Genomic DNA, 18405 nt, shown 5'->3' on the forward strand with positions numbered 1-18405 from the left:
GACATGCTAACCTCTGCGCTATGGTGGCCTCCATCATCTTAGGATGGGGGTATACTAATTTCGTCATTCTGTTTGTAACACCTCGAAATATGCGTCTAAGACCCCATAAAGTATATATATTCTTGATCGTCATGTCATTCTAAGTCGATCTAGCTGCGTCCGTCCGTCCGTCCGTCTGTCTGTCGAAAGCACGCTAACTTTCGAAAGAGTAAAGCTAGCCGCTTGAAATTTTGCACAAATAAGTTTTATTAGTGTAGGTCGGTGGGTATTGTAAATGGGCCAAATCGGTTCATGCTTTGATATAGCTGCCATATAAACTGGTCTGGGATCTTGACTTCTTGAGCCTCTAGAGGGCGCAATTCTCAACCGATTTGGCTGAAATTTTGTACAACAGCTTCTTTTATGACCTTGATATACGTGTTTAATATAGTCTGAATCGATCAATAGTTTGAAACAACTCCCATATAAACCTATCTCCCGATTTTGCTTCTTGAGCCCCTACAAGGCGCAATTCTTATCCGAATGAACTGAAATATTACACAATGACTTCTACAATGTTCAGCATTCATTTATGGTCCGAATTGGAATTTAACTTGATATAGATCCAATAGCTTAAAAGATTTTATATAACTTTTTTTTTTTGGATAATTTGTTATAAAATGTTCTGTATCTATTGGTTGCCCAAAAAGTAATTGCGGATTTTTTAAAAGAAAGTAGATGCATTTTTAATAAAACTTAGAATGAACTTTAATCAAATATACTTTTTTTACACTTTTTTTCTACAGCAAGCTTAAAGTAGCAGCTGATAACTGACAGAAGAAAGAATGCAATTGCAGAGTCACAAGCTGTGGAAAAATTTGTCAATGCCGACTATATGAAAAATTCGCAATTACTTTTTGGGCAACCCAATAAAAACGAAAGGGAAAATGTCGCCTATTTGTTAGGCTTGCTTCGAAAATTTGGGTAATTTTGTTAGACTCATGCTCAATAATCCCAGGGTGTTCCTTACGGCTTGTCCAAAACTGCTGGAAAGAAAAACATCGACGAATGTTTTTGGGATCTTTAGTTTGGTTTGGCCTTAGGCCGTTTTCAAGAACATTGAATTTAGGAATATCGGTTATGGTTCGACTCAAAGCTAAGATATCCTCTTTTAAGTGCCTACCAAGCGTATGCATCTTTTTTGTTGAACTTTAACAAAGTTGTTTCAAGCTAAAAACAAGTTTTTCTTGTTAACTCAAATGGTTGAGTAGTAAAAACTTTTATTTTGTCATTGTTGCATTTGCATATTCACAATGTTTTCATCAAAAACTTCCGACTTTCCTTTTGCTCTGCCTGCCTCAGACCCAAACGTTATTTTGATGGTAAAATGTTCTGTTGTCCAAAGTTGTTATAGTTGTTCATTATTTTTTTTTTTCATTGAATTTTCTCACAATGCAACAAATTTGTATTTGTCATTTTCAGCAGCATCAGAGTCTGTTGTAACATGACCTGCATTACAGTTCCAATTGTTGTTACCGTACATTTTTGCCCGAAGTAAGTAAAGCGGGAGGGTAAAAAAAAACGGCTGCTGTTGTTGTCGCTTTCCATGTCAACAACATTATTGTCAACAGAAGCTTTTGTTAAGGAAGGCACAGCAGAGGGGTAACCATATGGGGATTTTTGAAAATGATTTCTTCTTCGCAGAAAAGTTTACAAAAGCAGAAGTGGTAAACACCACAAAACTGTTTCCCTACGTTCTGGCTAAGATCCCAATTCCTTTTTTATTATCAAATATTTTTTGAAATCAAATACCACTACATTGTATTTCTTGTACCCCTTTCACTTTTTATTTCTCCCCCGCCTCTGCCATCTTGCTGCGGATGTGCCAGTCTACCATTGCGAAAAGTTGTAGTTTCATCCAAATTATTGCTGTTGTTGTCGTTGTTGTTCCCTTTCTTATTTCTGCTAAAATGACAATTCGGGTTCAGTAATTCAATATGACAGTGCTCTCAATGGCACATTGTAGGAGTGTGGGAGTGCATGAATGTATGCTGCATCTACTCGTATATACATGTAATTCATTTTTAAAAACTTTTTTGCCCCCCTCTCCAAATGCATTTGGGAAAACATGAATTTGTTCTCACATCCATTGTTGTTGCAGCAGTTTTTAGTGAAACTCAAAACAAGCATTTGATATATTGATTGCATTTCGGGGTAACGCCTAGTTTTCGATAGTTTATTCTTTGTGTTGTGCTTGCTCTTCTTGATAACAATTAAATTTCAGATACAGTTCCCTTCGAATTAGAAATATTTAAAAAAGTTTGATTTTTTAGAAACATTGCTGACTGAGAGAAATAAACTCGGAGTAGATACATTTAACGCCAAACTAGGGGAATGAAGGAAATGTATTTTGGCTTGGTAGAACCTCGAAATGATAGTTTTCGTAAAAAACTTTGAATCCACGAATCAATCTTCCCTTTGCTCGAATAGTGTTAGTTAACCAAAGGTTTTGAACTGAAAATGGCATTTCTTAGCCACTTTCACCAAAATTTCGAAATTTTGGAAATGAAATTTGTGAGGTAGGGTAGTTTTAGTACCCATTCCTTGGAAGAAGGGTAGCTTTAGTACCCACTCAGTTGAGGTAGGGTGGTTTTAGAACCCATTCCTCTGAGGAAGGATAGTTTTAGTACCCTTTTATTGAGGAAGGGTAGTTTTAGTATCCATTCCTTTGAGGAATGGCAGTTTTCGTACCCATTCCTTTGAGGAACGATAGTTTTAGTACCATTTCCTTAGGAAAATACTAGTTTTAGAACCCGTTCCTTAGAAAAGACTAGTTTTAGAACCCCTTCCTTAGGGAAAGGATAGTTTTGAGGAATTTTAGCTTTAGTAACCATTCCTTTGAGAAAGGGCAATTTTAGTACCCCTCCTTTGAGAAAGGGTAGTTCTAGTACCCATTCCTCCAAAGAAGACTATTTTTAGTACCATTGATTTGCGGAAGGTTAATTCTAGTACCATTCCTTTGAGGAATAGTAGTTTTAGTACCCATTCCTTTAGGGAAGGGTAATTTTAATACCCATTCCCCGGAAGAGGATAGTTTTAATACCCATTACTTTGAGGAAGGGTAGTTTTGGTAGCCTTTCCTAAGGGTAAAGAGTAAATTAAGTACCTTCTCCTTTGGCGAAAAGGTAGTTTAAGTATCACCTTTCCTTAGGGAAAAATATTTTTAGTACCCAGTTTTAGTAAGGGTTTTTTTTGTACCCTTTCCTTAGGGAAAGGGTAGATTTGGTAACTTTTCGTTACGGAAAGGGTAATTTTAGTACACTTTCCTTAAGGAAATGGTAGTTTTAGTACCTATACTTTTGAGGATGGGTAGTTTTAGTACCTTTTTCATGGAGGAAGTGTAGTTTTAGTACCCATTCCGTTGATTAAGGGTTGTTTTAGTACCCATTCCGTTGAAAACGGGTAGTTTTAGTACCCATTCCTTTGAGGAAGGATAGTTTTAGTACCCATTCCTTTCCTTAGGGAAAGGGTAATTTTAGTACACTTTCCTTAAGGAAATGGTAGTTTTAGTACCTATACTTTTGAGGATGGGTAGTTTTAGTACCTTTTTCATGGAGGAAGTGTAGTTTTAGTACCCATTCCGTTGATTAAGGGTAGTTTTAGTACCCATTCCGTTGATTAAGGGTAGTTTTAGTACCCATTCCGTTGAAAACGGGTAGTTTTAGTACCCATTCCTTTGAGGAAGGATAGTTTTAGTACCCATTCCTTTGAGAAAGGGCAGTTTCGTACCCATTCCTTCGCGGAAGGGTAGTTTTACTATCCATTACTTTGAGGAACGCTAGTTTTGGTATCCATTCCTTTGAAGAAGAGTAGTTTAACTACCCATTCCTTTGAGGAAGTGCTGTTTTAGTACCCATTCCTTTGAGGAAGGCAGTTTTAGTATCCATTCCTTTGAGAAAGGGTAGTTTTAGTACCCATTTCTTTGAGGAAGGGCAGTTTCGTATCCATTCCTTCGAGAAAGGGTAGTTCTAGTACCCATCCCTTTGAGGAACGCTAGTTTTAGTACCCACTCCTTTGAAGAAGAGTAGTTTTAGTACCATTCCTTTGAGGAAGGTTAATTCTAGTACCCATTCCTCTGAAGAAGAGTATTTTTAGTACCATTCATTTGAGGAAGGGTAATTCAAGTACGATTCTTTTGACGAATAGTAGTTTTAGTACCCATTCCTTTAGGGAAGGGTAGTTTCAGTACCCAGTCCCTGGAAGAGGATAGTTTTAGTACCCATTCCTTTGAGGAAAGGTAGTTTCAGTACCCATTCCTTTGAAGAAGTGTAGTTCTAGTACCCATTCCATTGAGGAAGGATAGTTTTAGTACCCATTCCTTTGAGGAAGGTTAGCTTTAGTACCCATTCCTTTGATGAAGTGTAATTCTAGTACCCATTTCTTTGAGGTAGGGAAGCTTTAGTACCCATTCCTTTGAGGAAGGGTATTTCAGGTACCCATTCCTTTAGAGAAGAGTAGTTTTATAGTTTATAGTTTTGCCTTTGAGGAAAGGCGGTTTTAGTACACATTCCTTTGAGGAAGGATAGTTTTAGTACCCATTCCTTTGAAAAAGGGTACTTTTAGTAACCACTCCGTTGAGGAAGTGTAGTTTTACTACCCATTCCTTTGAAGAAAGGTAGTTTAAGTTCCCATTCCTTTGAGAAAGGGTAGTTTTAGTACCCATTCCTATAAGGAAGGGTAGTTTTGGTACCCATTCCTATAAGGAAGGGTTGTTTTGGTACCCATTCCTTTGGGGTGGGTTTTAGTGCTCATTCCCTTTAGGAAGGGCAGTTTTTATACTCATTCCCTTGAGGAAAGATAGTTTTAGTACACTTTTCTTAGGAAAAGACTAGTTTTAATATCCCTTCCTTAGGTAAAGGGTGATACCCTTTCCTTAGGGAAAGGGTAGATTAAGTAAACTTTCCTTAGGGAAAGTATCGTTTTTGTACCCTTTCTTAGGGACATGGTAGTTTTAGTTCTCATTTTTTTAAAGATGGGTAGTTTTAGTACCTTTTTCTTAGAGGAAGTGTAGTTTTATATATATTCTTGATCAGCGTAAAAATCTAAGACGATCTAGACATGTCCGTCCGTCTGTCTGTTGAAATCACGCTACAGTCTTAAAAAATAGATATATAGAGCTCAAACTTTGCACAGATTCTTTTTTGTCCATGAGCAGGTTAAGTCTGAAGATATCTTGATATAGCCCCCGTATGGACCGATTTAAGGTCTTGGGCCCATAAAAGCCACATTTATTATCCGATTTTGCTGAAATTTGGGACAATGTGTTGTGTTAGGTCCTTCGACATCCTTCGTCAATTTGGCTCAGATCGGTTCAGATTTGGATATAGCTGCCATATAGACCGATCCTCAGATTTGGGGTCTTAGGCCCATAAAACCCACATTTATTATCCTATCCGTCTGTCTGTTGAAATCACGCTACAGTCTTAAAAAAAATATATATAGAGCTGAAACTATGCACAGACTCTTATTTTGTCCATGAGCAGGTTAAGTTTGAAGATGGGCTATATCGGACTATATCTTGATATAGCCCCCATATAGACCGATTCACCGATTTAGTGTGTTGGGCCCATAAAAGCCACATTTATTATCCGATTTTCCTGAAATTTGGGACAATGAGTTGTGTTAGGCCCCTCGACATCCTTCGTCAATTTGGCCCAGATCGGTTCAGATTTGGATATAGCTGCCATATAGATCGATCCTCCGATTTAGGGTCTTAGGCCCATATAAGCCACATTTATTATCCGATTTTGCTGAATTTTGGAACAATGAGTTGTGTTAGGCCCCTCGACATCATTCGTCAATTTGGCCCAGATGGGTTCAGATTTGGATATAGCTGCCATATAGACCGGTTCTCCGATTTAGGGTCTTAGGCCCATATAAGCAATGTGGCTTTTTGCTGAATTTTGGAACAGTGAGTTGTGTTAGGCCCCTCGACATCCTACGTTAGTTCGGCTGCCATATAGACCGTTCCGCCGATTTAGGGTCTTAAACCCATAAAAGCCACATATATTATCCGATTTTGCCAAAATTTGAGACAGTAAGGTGTGTTAGGCCGTTCGACATCGTTCTTCAATTTGGCTCAGATAGGTCTAGATTTGGATATAGCTGCCATATAGACCGACCCTTCGATTCATGGTCTTAGGCCCATAAAAGCCACATTTATTATCCGATTTTGCTGAAATTTGGGACAGTGAGTTGTCTTAGTTCCTTAGACATCATTCGTCAATTTGGCCCAGATGGGTTCAGATTTGGGTATAGCTGCCATATAGACCGATTTCTCGATTTGAGGTTTTGGGCCCATAAAAGGCGCATTTATTGTCCGATTTTGCTGAAATTTGAGACAGTGAGGTGTGTTAGGCCCTTCGACGTCGTTCTTTAATTTGGTCGGTCTAGATTTGGATATATCTGCCGTATAGACCGATCCGCTGACTTTGGGTCTTAGGCCCATAAAAGCCACATTTATTATCCGACTTTGCTGAAATTTGGGTCACTCAGTTAAGTTAAGTCCCTCGACATATTTCTGCAATATGGCTCAGATCAGTTCAGATTTGGATATAGCTGCCATATAGACCGATCTCTCGATTCAAGGTCTTGGGCCGATAAAAGCCACATTTATTGTCCAATTTCGCCGACATTTAGAACAGTGAGTTGTGTTAGGCCCTTTGACATGATTTTTTAATTTGACTCAGATCGGTTCAGATTTGGATATAGCTGCCGTATAGACCGATCTCTCGATTTAAGGTTTAGTGCCAATAAAAGGCGCATTTATTGTCCGATTTGGCGAAATTTGGTAAAGTGATTTGTGTTAGGCTCTTCGACATTTGTTGCAACCTGGCCCAAGTCGGTCCAGATTTGGATATAGCTGCCATTTAGACCGATATCCCGATTTAAGGCTTTAGGCCCATAAAAGGCGCATTTATTGTCCGATTTTACTGAAATTTTACACATTGCTTTATGTTAGGCTTTTCGACATCTGTGTCGTATATGGTTCAGATCGGTTTATTTTGAGATATAGCTACTAAAAAGTCCAATATATTGTTATACACAATTGAACAATGACTTGTACTTATTTGTATTTGGTCCAAATCGGAACATATATCGATTTGGCTGATATGGGGCTTTAGGTATTCATTTTCACCGAATTTTGACGAAAGGTGGTTTACATATATACCCGAGGTGGTGGGTATCCAAAGTTCGTCCTGGTCGAACTTGACGCCTTTTTAGTGGCTTTTTTTTGTGCTTAACCGATTTTGATTATGTTTTTTCGGTGTATATTTTTGTGGTTGAAAGACTCCGTCTCTCACTCGACCTAAGTGACATCGACGCATAAATTTTGTAACATAAAATCCGTTGTCATCGTCAACAATTTTTGTGTAGTACTCTCAAACAGAAAATTTACAACATGCCACAAGTTTATTTGCCACAATATAAAAAATTACAGCTGCAGCAAAAACAACAACAATACTATTGCCAGCAATGTTCATTTCACAGTGGCTGGTCATAGTACGTATAGCCATGCATCCACAAAATCCATGACTTGTTTATGCAAATTTTTCATGATTTTCCTCTTGGAGGAATTTTGACGCATTCGATGCAGTTGGCAGTTGGTGGTGAGGTTTATTTTTCTTTTTTTTTTTTGAAAGAAACTCGTAAAAAAAACGTAGTGGAGTTTTTTTTTAGTGTTGAGGACTCATGTGATGCTGACTAGTTGCAGTATCGATAATTCGGAAGCCACTGCGAATGCTGGTGTTTCTTGGTATAATTTGTCTTATGGCTGTTTGGGGGGATGGTATGGCATGTAGCTAATGAGGCTACATTGAGACACTAGAAAAAAATTACCCAAAAATCAATGTTGCCCAAAAAGAAATTCGGCATATTTGCCAAATGGTTTTAATCAACTCAATACCCGAACATTTTTTGTTCGCTAACAAACTTGAAGGATAATTACTAATTTTTCATTATTTCCTTCCATGCCGAAAACTACCACCATGTTTTGTGGCTTTTCACACACCTCAACTATATTTTTTTCTCTCAGTGTATATTCCATAGATCATAAAACATGTGCAGTCAAATTTTTGCAGTTGGCGTTGTTTTGCTTGCCTTTCAAAGGAAGTTGCTTAGCTCGTTCTTGGGGTTTTTTTTTCTTTTCATTTTCTTCCTTCTTCCCATGCAGGAAGGGAAGAATCTGGTCCGTAATTAAGCAATTTGTCAATTTAATGACTTAGTCACATGCTGCAGTTATGCTGTAATTTGTACACAGGTCCGTCCCCAACTTCAAGTAGCAGCCAGCAAGCGTTGTGCAAAGGAATGCTGGCAGCCCCTATAAGTTATGGAAAATTTTGTTGCAGTTGTCAAAACAACAGTTGCAATTACAAGACTTCTTTGTTTTTCATGGCATCCGCAAGTCTTCACTTTCAGAGAAAACAGAAATTTATAGCTTAAATGAGATAACCCTTTACCATGCTAAGCACCGACTGACTGTGAGTGTTCGAAAGAAATTTTTTCAGCAGGAAATTACCAAGAAAAATTGTTTAGATGACAAATTGTCATCAGCCAGTTTAATTAGCGTCACCATACCACATAGACAACTGATGTGGCACATATTCAAAAGCGATTTTCTTCCAATTCGTTTCAATTAAAAACAAATTTCCATCTAAAACAGGAAATTGTTGATTTATGTAGATTAGTTTGTCAAGGGATAAGCAGGGGAAATAAAAATCTCAACAGAGAAAGAAAAACGGAAATTATAGTCTCCAAATTTTTCTAAAGAACACAAGTAAAGATACCACTTTGGGTATATATGTAAACCTCCGTTCATCAAAATTCGATGAAAATTACATACCTCATGTTCCGATTTGGACCAAATACTAATCAGTACAGTTGCTTATCTAAAAATAAACCGATCTGAACCATATACGAAACGAATGTCGAAGTGCCTAACATAAGTCACTGTGTCAAATTTCAGTGAAGTCGGATTATAAATGCACTTTTATTGGGCTAAGATTTTAATTCGAGATATTGGTCTACATGGCAGCTATATCCAAATCTGGACCGATTTGGGCCAAATGGCAAAAAAATGTCGAAGAGCCTAGCACAACTCACTGTCCCAAATTTGGGCGAAATAGGACCATAGATTCGTCTTTAATAGGCCCAAAACCTTAAATCGAGAGATCGGTCTATATGGCAGCTATATTCAAATCTAGACCGATCTGTGCCAAATTAAAGAAAGACGTCGAAGAGTCTAACTTAACTCACTGTCCCAAATTTCAGCTACATCGGACAATAAATGCGTCTTTTATGGGCTCAAAACCTTAAATTGAGAGATCGGTCTATATGGCAGCTATATCCAAATCTGAACCGATCTGGGCCAAATTGAAGAAAGATTTCTAAGGACCTAAGACAGTTCACTTTTCCAAATTTCAGAATAATCGGATAATAAATGTGACTTTTTTGGGCCTAAGACCCTAAATCGGACGATTGGTCTATATGGCAGCTATATCCAAATCTGAACCGATCTGGGTCAAATTGACAAAGGATGTCGAAAGGCCTAACACAACTCACTGTCCTAAATTTCAGCAAAATCGGATAATAAATGTGGCTTTTGTGGGCCTAAGACCTTAAATCGGAGGATCGGTCTATATGGCAGCTATATCCAAATCTGAACCGATCTGGGTGAAATTGACAAAGGATATTGAAGAGCCAAACCTAACTCACTGTTTCAAATTTCAGCGACATCGGACAATAAATGCGCCTTTTATGGCCCCAAAACCTTAAATCGAGAGATCGGTCTATATGGCAGCTATATCCAAATCTGAACCGATCAGGGCCAAATTGAAGAAAGATTTATAAGGACCTAAGACACTCCACTTTTCCAAATTTCAGAATGATCGGATAATAAATGTGGCTTTTTTTGGGTCTAAGACCCTAAATCGAACGCTTGGTCTATATGGCAGCTCTATCCAAATCTGAACCCATCTGGGTGAAATTGACAAAGGATGTCGAAAGGCCTAACACAACTCACTGTCCTAAATTTCAGCAAAATCGGATAATAAATGTGGCTTTTGTGGGCCTAAGACCTTAAATCGGAGGATCGGTCTATATGGCAGCTATATCCAAATCTGAACCGATCTGGGCCAAATTGACAAGGGATGTCGAAGGGCCGAACACAACTCACTGTCCCAAATTTTAGCAAAATCGGATAATTAATGTAGCTTTTAAGGATCTAAGACCCTAAATCGGCGGATCGTTCTATATGGGGGCTATATCAAGATATTGTCCGATATAGCCCATCTTCGAACTTAACCTGCTTATGGACAAAGAAGGAATCTGTGCAAAGTTTCAGCTCAATATCTCTATTTTTAAAGTTAAATCGGAAGATCTGTTTATATGGGAGTTATATGTGGTTATAACCCGATGTAGACCATACTTGGCACAGCTTTTATTGCGCCGTCTAGCGGCTCAAGAAGTGAATATCCGAGATCGATTTATATGGGAGCTATGTCAGACAATTAACGAATTTGGGCCATACTACACACATTTGTTTACGACCAAACCAAAAGATTTCATGCAAAATTTCAGCCAAAGCGGATATGAATTGCGCCCTCTAGAGGCTTAAAAAGTATAATCAGGAGATCGGTTTATATGGGAGCTATATCAGGTTCTGAACTGATTTGGAGCATTCTTGGCACACTTACTGAAAGTAATAACAAACCACTTCATGGAAAATTTCAACCTAATCGGTTAATAAAAGCGCCCTCTAGCGGCTCAAGAAGTCCAGATCTGAGATTGGTTTACATGGGAGCTTTATCAAGTTATTATCTAATTTTCACCATACTCGTCACAGTTGTTAGAAATCATAACAAAACACCTCGTGCAAAATTTCAGACAAATCGGATAAGAATTGCACCTTCTTACGGCTCAAGAAGTGAAGATCCGGGATCTTGGGATTTATATGGGAGCTATATCAGGTTATAGACCGATTTAGACCATACGAAGCACGTATGATAAAGGTCATAGAGGAAGTCGTTGTACAAAATTTCAGCCAAATCGGATGTGAATTGCACACTCTAGAGGCTCAAAAAATATAATCAAGAGATCGGTTTATATGGGAGCAATATCAGGTTATTAACCGTGTAGAGCTTTCTTAGGACGGTTATTGCAAGTCATAACAAAATACCTCATGCAAATTTCAACTAAATCAGTTAATAAGTGCGCCCTCTAGCGGCTCAAGAAATCAAGATCTAGAATCGGTTTATATGGCAGCTATATCATGCTATGAATCACTTTAGACTATATTTGGCACAGTTGTTGGAAGTCAAAATAAACCACTTCGGGCAAAATTTCAACCCAATCGGGTAATAAAAGCGCCCTCTAGCGGCTCTAGAAGTCAAAATCCGAGAATGATTTTTATGGAAGCCATATTAGGTTATTAACCGATTTTGACCATACTCATCACTGTTGTTGGAAGTCATAACAAAACACATCGTTCAAAATATCGGAAAAATCGGATTGGAAGTGCCCCCTTTAGCGGCTCAATCAGTTTATATGGGAGTTATATCAAAACATGAACCGATATAGCTCATTTACAATTCCAACCGATCTACGCTAATAGGAAGTTTTCCATGAAAAATTTCAAGCGCCTAGTTTTATTCCTTCGAAAATTAGCGTGCTTTTGACAGACGGACGGACAGGGCTAAGTTGACTTGGAATGTCAAGACGATCAAGAATATACTTGCTTTGTTGGATCTCAGATCAATACTTTCAGGTGTTACAAAAGGAATAATGAAATCCGTATACCCCGCATCCTATGATGGTGTCTATAGAAACTTGTGAGATAAAATTTTCTTTAAAAGATGTTGTGAGTCCAAAGTTTTCTATTGAAAATTTTTTGAGACAACATCTACAGGCTATTTTTTCAGAGATGCTTCAAAAGTATACCCATGGGGACAGCAAACGACGCCATATTTTTTGCTGCTTTTTTGACATTTCTCTTCAGTATGGTTCGTAGGCCACCGTAGCGCAGAGGTTAGCATTGTACGCCTATGACGCTGAACGCCTGGGATCGAATCCTGGCGAGACCATCAGAAAAAATTTTCAGCGGTGGTTTTTCCCTCCTAATGCTGGCAACAGTTGTGAGGTACTATGCCATGTAAAACTTCTCTCCAAAGTGGTGTCGCACTGTGGCACGCCGTTCGGACTCGGCTATAAAAAGAAGGCCCCTTAGCAATGAATTTAAAATTTAATCGGACTGCACTCATTGATATGACATTTTCCCCTGTTCCTTAGTGGAATGTTCATAGGCTAAATTTGGAAATTTGCATGTTTTGCAATTTCATGATGGAATGATAAACGAGCCAACAACGAGTCAAAACTATTAACATTTACTACCGAAATTCGGAGTTAGTGGCATCAAGGTTAAGAGCGCTACTTCTTATTTAGCGATGAGACTCATTTGTGGCTGTAAGCAAAATATGCGTTATTGGTCAGACAGCAATACAAGCGTTCTCCATGAGTCACCTTTGCATTCCGAAAAAATGCAGTTTGGTGCGGTTTATGGGTCGATGGCGTCTTTGGGATGTACTTCTTCCGTGTTGATCAACACCGGCACGTTACTGTGAATGCGGATTGCTATCGTTCAATGATAACAGAATATTTGTGGCCCCAATTGGATGATATGAACTTGGAGGACATGTGGTTTCAACAGGACGGGGACACAAGCCCTCTCGCCCTCAATCCATACCGCCATACCGTGTGTTCTTTTTGGTATCGAAATGTTCTATTTTATTCACAACCTCGTGCAGGTCAGTCCCACCGACCTTCTTTTGCCCTAGGCATGCTGTTTGTATTTGAGCAAATCGCTGGGTGTCTTACTCTTTATCATGGTGTCCACTATACATTCCATGATTTTGAGTAGAAACGACGAAAGGCTTATAGGGCTTGGTTACAAATACCACCCTTGCCTCCTGCCAAGCTTTCGGAGTATATGCAAGTCCTAGGAAGGCTGTAAAAATATTGGCCAGGTGGGACGCCAGATAGTATGCCTCCTTCTGTAGTAACGCCGGAAATATTCCATCAGTTTCGGGTGACTTAAATGATTTAAAGCTCCTCAAGGATTCCTTCACCATATATTCTGTAATGATAAGCCTTTGATCAACATTATTATTCTAAGATTCTGGTGTCTCCGTGAGTCCCGTTGTATCCTGTGGAAATGGGTTTTCATCAAAAGCCTCAATCTGTTCTCTACTGTCTGTGCTCTCAGTCTTATGTCGTCTACTAAAGTTTCAGCTTGAACATTGGTTTCTAAGAGAAAATTTTTCATCTTGGCGGCGTCATTAACGCCATCGATCTGTTCGCAGAAAAGCTTCCACGTTTTGACGGTCTGGTTATTTTATTGTATTCATTGAGCCGTGTGTAATACACCTCCGTCCGTCTGTCCGTCCGTCCGTCCGTCCGTCCGTCTGTCCGTCCGTCCGTCCGTCCGTCTGTCCGTCTGTCCGTCCGTCCGTCCGTCCGTCTGTCCGTCCGTCCTTCCGTCTGTCCATCCGCCCGTCCGTCTGTCCGTCCGTCCGTCTGTCCGTCCGTCCGTCCGTCTGTCCGTCCGTCCGTCTGCCCGTCCGTCCGTCCGTCTGTCCGTCCGTCCGTCCGTCCGTCTGTCCGTCTGTCCGTCCGTCCATCCGTCTGTCTGTCGAAAGCACGTTAACTTTCGAAGGAGTAATGCTAGCCGCTTGAAATTTTGCACAAATACTTCTTATTAGTGTAGGTCGGTTGAGATTGTAAATGGGCCATATAGGTCCATGTTTTGATATAGCTGCCATATAAACCGATCTTGGGTCTTGACTTCTTGAGCCTCTAGGGGGCGGAATTCTTATCCGATTGTAATGAAATTTTGCACGACGTGTTTTGTCATGATATCCAACAACTGTGTCAAGTAAGGTTTAAATCGGTCCATGTTTCGATATACCTGTCATGGGTCTTGACCTCTTGAGCCTCTAGAAGGCGCAGTTCTCGTCTGCTTTAACTGAAATTTTACAAGTAGCGTTTTGGTATCACTTCCAACAACTGTCTTTAGTATGGTTCAAATCGGGTTCAAATCGGGTTATAATCTGGTATAGCTGTCATATAAATCGATCTTGGATCTTGGCTTCTTGAGCCTGTAGAGGGCGCAATTCTCATCCGATTTGGCTGAAATTTTGCATGAGGTATTTTGTTATGACTTTCAATAACTGTGCTAAGTATGGCGCAAATCGGTACATAACCTGATATAGCTGCCATATAAAACCATCTGGGGTCTTGACTTCTTGAGCCTCTAGAGGGCGCAATTCTCATCCGATTTGGCAGATATTTTGTACAACCGCTTCTATCATGACTTTCAACACACGTGTCTAATATGGTCTGAATCGATCAATAGCTTGATACAGCTCCCATATAAACCCATATCCTGATTATGATTCTTGAGCCTCTACCAGGCGCAATTCTTATCCGAATGAACTGAAATATTACACAATGACTTCTACAATGTTCAGCATTCAATTATGTTCCGAATCGGACTTTAACTTGATATAACTCTAATAGCATAACAGTCCTTATTCAATATTCTCTGTTTGTCTAAAAAGAGATACCGCGCATAGAACTCGACAAATGCGATCCATGGTGGAGGGTATATAAGATTCGGCCCGGCACGCTCTTATTTGTTTAAATTCATTCTACCTTGGGTATTATTCGACATTTATTAAGGACAACATGACAGACTTTTTTCCTGGACACTACCGCAAGTCTTACTTACTTACTTTAGTTGGCCTTGACAGAAAATTTGTTCCACTAGCCGAACGTAGAATGGCGTTCTAAGCACACCGATCTTCTGCGCTCATTCTAATATCTCTGACACCAAGTTTCGAGGTGTCTCCCACCACTTGATCTTTCCATTGGGCTTTTGGTCTTCCCGGTTTGCGTGTACCACAGTGTGTGCCTTCAAAAGACTTCTTTGCTGGAGCTTCTTCATCCATTCTGACAACATGACCTAGCCAACCCAGCCGTCATACAGCTGCAGTCATACATCTCATACAACTCTTGGTTCATACGTCGCCTTTATTCTGCATTATCTCAAACTGGTCCATATATGTTACGAAGAATCTTTCTCTCAAACACTCCAAGCACTGCACTCCATCTGCTTTCACAAGTACCCATGCTTCAGAACCATATTACACCACGGCTAGTATCAGTGTCTTGTATAGTGTTATCTTCGTCTGTCGAGAGGTGGCCTTGTTTCTAAATTGCTTATCTTGTACAAAGTAGCATCTGTTTGCCAGTATTATTCTTCGTTTAATCTCAAAACTGGTGTCATTCGAGGTAGGTTAAGTTACTGACTGTCTCAAAGTTGTGGTGCCCAACTTTCTCCATTTTCTTTATCTGCTCGGTTGTGCAAGGCTAGTCTCTTTTAATTGGAAATGATTTATGTTCTTTTTTCCACAGAAATCAGCAGGTTCTGATAATGAACATTAATCAAATATCAAACTGAATTGAATTATAAATCACATGTTCGAATTCTTAGTAAATTTATTTTAATCACCAACCTTGGATTTAGTTAGAATGAAATGTTTACTTCAACTGGTTTTCGGTCTTTTTATTGCGGCCTTTTTCACTTCCATATTTGGCAACGATGGCGTTTTATGTAAGGATTTAAAATGTTCATATCCCACAAATTTATCACAATTGCTACAAAATATTTACAAGGAAAGATCCTTTGTATCAATATTGCTGATGATGCCAATAACCATGGTGGAAGTTTCATGGGATCTGCAAACGGTATTTAAATGGCAAATACCAAAAATCGTAATGACACCAGGTCAGGAGTTTGAATTGAGAAAAGTCTTCAACAAGGAGATCATTGCTGTAGTTGTCATGCCTTCAAATTTTGATAAAGTCCTATTCGACACTTGTGCTCAGGTCTTGAATAACACGCGTCAAACCAGAATTGTGGTGGCTACAGATGATTTAAAGACTTCACAAACACAATTCGAAAAGCAGCTACTTCAAGCAGCCGAGAGTTATAAAATGACCCGAGTTATACTAGCATATCTTAATTCCAATGGAGGAGAGTTGTCCTCACATCAAAGATTGCAACCCTATCCCAATTACCAGTGGAGAAATCCAACAAACAATGATTACTTCTATCCCGAGTATTGGCGAAATTTACACCGCAAAAAGGTTGTTGTCTATGCTGAGCAATCCATACCAGGCGTTTTTCTTTTCAAGGATTCCAAGGGAAATATCCAGTACAGCGGTCATTTGGGTAAACTAATTGCATTGTTTGTCCATCACTATAATGCAACAATGCAGCCATATCATACACCCAAGGTTGATAAATCTACATTTTATACTAACATCAAAGAGTTGATGGAACAACAACTTATCGATTTGCCCATGATTGTCGATAGCGGTGTAAATAATGGGGTCGATGAAAAATGGCACCTTAGATCCGATTGCATAGAGGTAACACAGATCAAACTAATGGTGCCTTGTCCCAGTCCTCGTAGCATACTTGAAATCTATCCTCTGCTATTGAATCTGGATTTCATTGGAAGCCTTATTATTGGCACTGTTGTCTTTTCGTTTACCCATTCTTTATTTGATTGGATCTTTGGAGAAATGGTGGTGCAACCTTGGAGCTTTTTATTGGATGACAAGGGCTTGCCAGGTTTGTTGGGACATGCCTTTGTGGCCAGAGTATCTCCTAGATTATCTCTTAAGATTTTATACCTCTTAATGGCCTTTGCAGGCCTGAATACCAATATGCGGTTTGGAGCAAAAATGAAGACACTCTTCACCACACCACCCTATCACAGGCACTTGGAAAACTTTGAGGAGCTGAACAGATCACCGGTGACAATACTGGTGCCGGAAACTGTATTTGAGGAACTACCCTATCCCATAGAGAAGTTGATGCTAACACAGGATAATGCCTTTTTTCAGGAAATGCGTCAAAGTTTGAATACCTCCTATGGGTACTTCACTTCCCTAAGCGCTTGGCAGACGTTCAAGCAAACGCAACGGGGCATCTCCCATAAAGTGTTTTGTATCTACGACAATCTAACAATCAGATCTCCCAAACTAATGTCCTTTCGTCTACAGAGAAATTCGGTATATAAAGAACCCTTGGATGCGCTTATTCATCGCGTACATGACGCGGGTCTAATGCAAGCCTGGTATTCGCAGACCTTTGCAGATATGTTGAGACAAAAGGAAATTAAATTTAAATATTCCACTGACATCGTAGAGGCATCCGCTCTAAAAGTTGGCGATTTAAAATGGTTGTGGATAATATTGGCCATGGGTTGGCTGTTTGACACTTTGGTATTTTTTGTGGAAATTGCGATAGATCGTTATGTTGGAACTTTGGTCTAAGATGTTGTGAAAGGCTGAAAAGGTGTTTAACATTGGTACTTTGAAATATCAAAAAACTTGTGGATTAATGTTAGAAAAACTTTTTAATAGTTGTTATAAATTTGTGACTATTCATACATAAAAATCATAAAATTTATTTGTATTTTCTGTATAGACTCCAAAAAGGCTGAGCCGATTTTCTTTAAATTTTCATTGATGGTGCATTTCATTAATTTTGTCATATCTGAAGGAGGAGCGGACTCTCCCCTTAACCTAATTTTTAAAAACCCTAAATCTCGGAGATGGCTTGGGGGGTTCAAACGGACCGGACCATAAAATAATATCAGGATCGTGGACCCTGAAACAATATCAGTAGGTGGCTATCAAGATATTCAGGGCCTCAGGTCTCGTTCAGATCCATACTAATTAATTTTTTTAACCAATTAGGTTACCTACATTAAAAATCATATTTTAAAGCTACCACTTGGGACCTACGTCCTCCTATGTCTAGCCCGATTTGAGAGTAAAAAGTGTACTCGCCCACCAAGGACCTTTTTTTTGTGTAGAATAGGGAGCGGAGGGGGGTGGGGGGGGGGGTTACACTTTTTTTGGCCCAAGGACAAACGCTATTGATTTTGAAAAAAATCGGTTCAGATTTAGATATAGCCCCTTATATACCTTTCATCCAATATGGCTTTTTAAGGTAGAACCACAATTTTCGTCCGATCTTCACAATATTTGGCATTGGGTATTTTATTTGTGGTCTTCATATGTGTGCAAAATTTCATACAAATCGTTTTACATTTAGATATGGCTACCATATATATCTTTCATCCGATATGGCCTTTTAAGGCTGTAGAATCCACAATTTTCGCTCGATTTTATATGAGACGTTAAAATTGACCTTCCAGTACGTGCGCAAAATTTCATTAAAATCGGTCCTAATTTAGATATACCTCCAGTCTGTATATTTAATCCGATATGGAC

At 39.2% G+C, this 18405-nt stretch overlaps 1 protein-coding gene across 1 annotated transcript; it reads left to right on the forward strand.

Annotated features, from left to right (window-relative positions):
* Positions 1-15624: 15624 nt before the first annotated feature.
* On the forward strand, positions 15625-17439 carry LOC106080993 (uncharacterized). Its single transcript, XM_013242653.2, has one exon. It carries the CDS (start codon positions 15625-15627, stop codon positions 17437-17439), a length of 1815 nt encoding a protein of 604 aa, XP_013098107.2.
* The last annotated feature ends 966 nt before the right edge of the window (positions 17440-18405 follow it).

Source organism: Stomoxys calcitrans, chromosome 2 (genome assembly GCF_963082655.1).
Source record: "Stomoxys calcitrans chromosome 2, idStoCalc2.1, whole genome shotgun sequence".
Lineage (NCBI taxonomy): Eukaryota > Metazoa > Arthropoda > Insecta > Diptera > Muscidae > Stomoxys > Stomoxys calcitrans.

Excerpts from the sequence above, each read along its gene's own strand:
- LOC106080993 (XM_013242653.2), top strand. The coding sequence starts at position 15,625 with ATGAAATGTTTACTTCAACTGGTTTTCGGTCTTTTTATTGCGGCCTTT.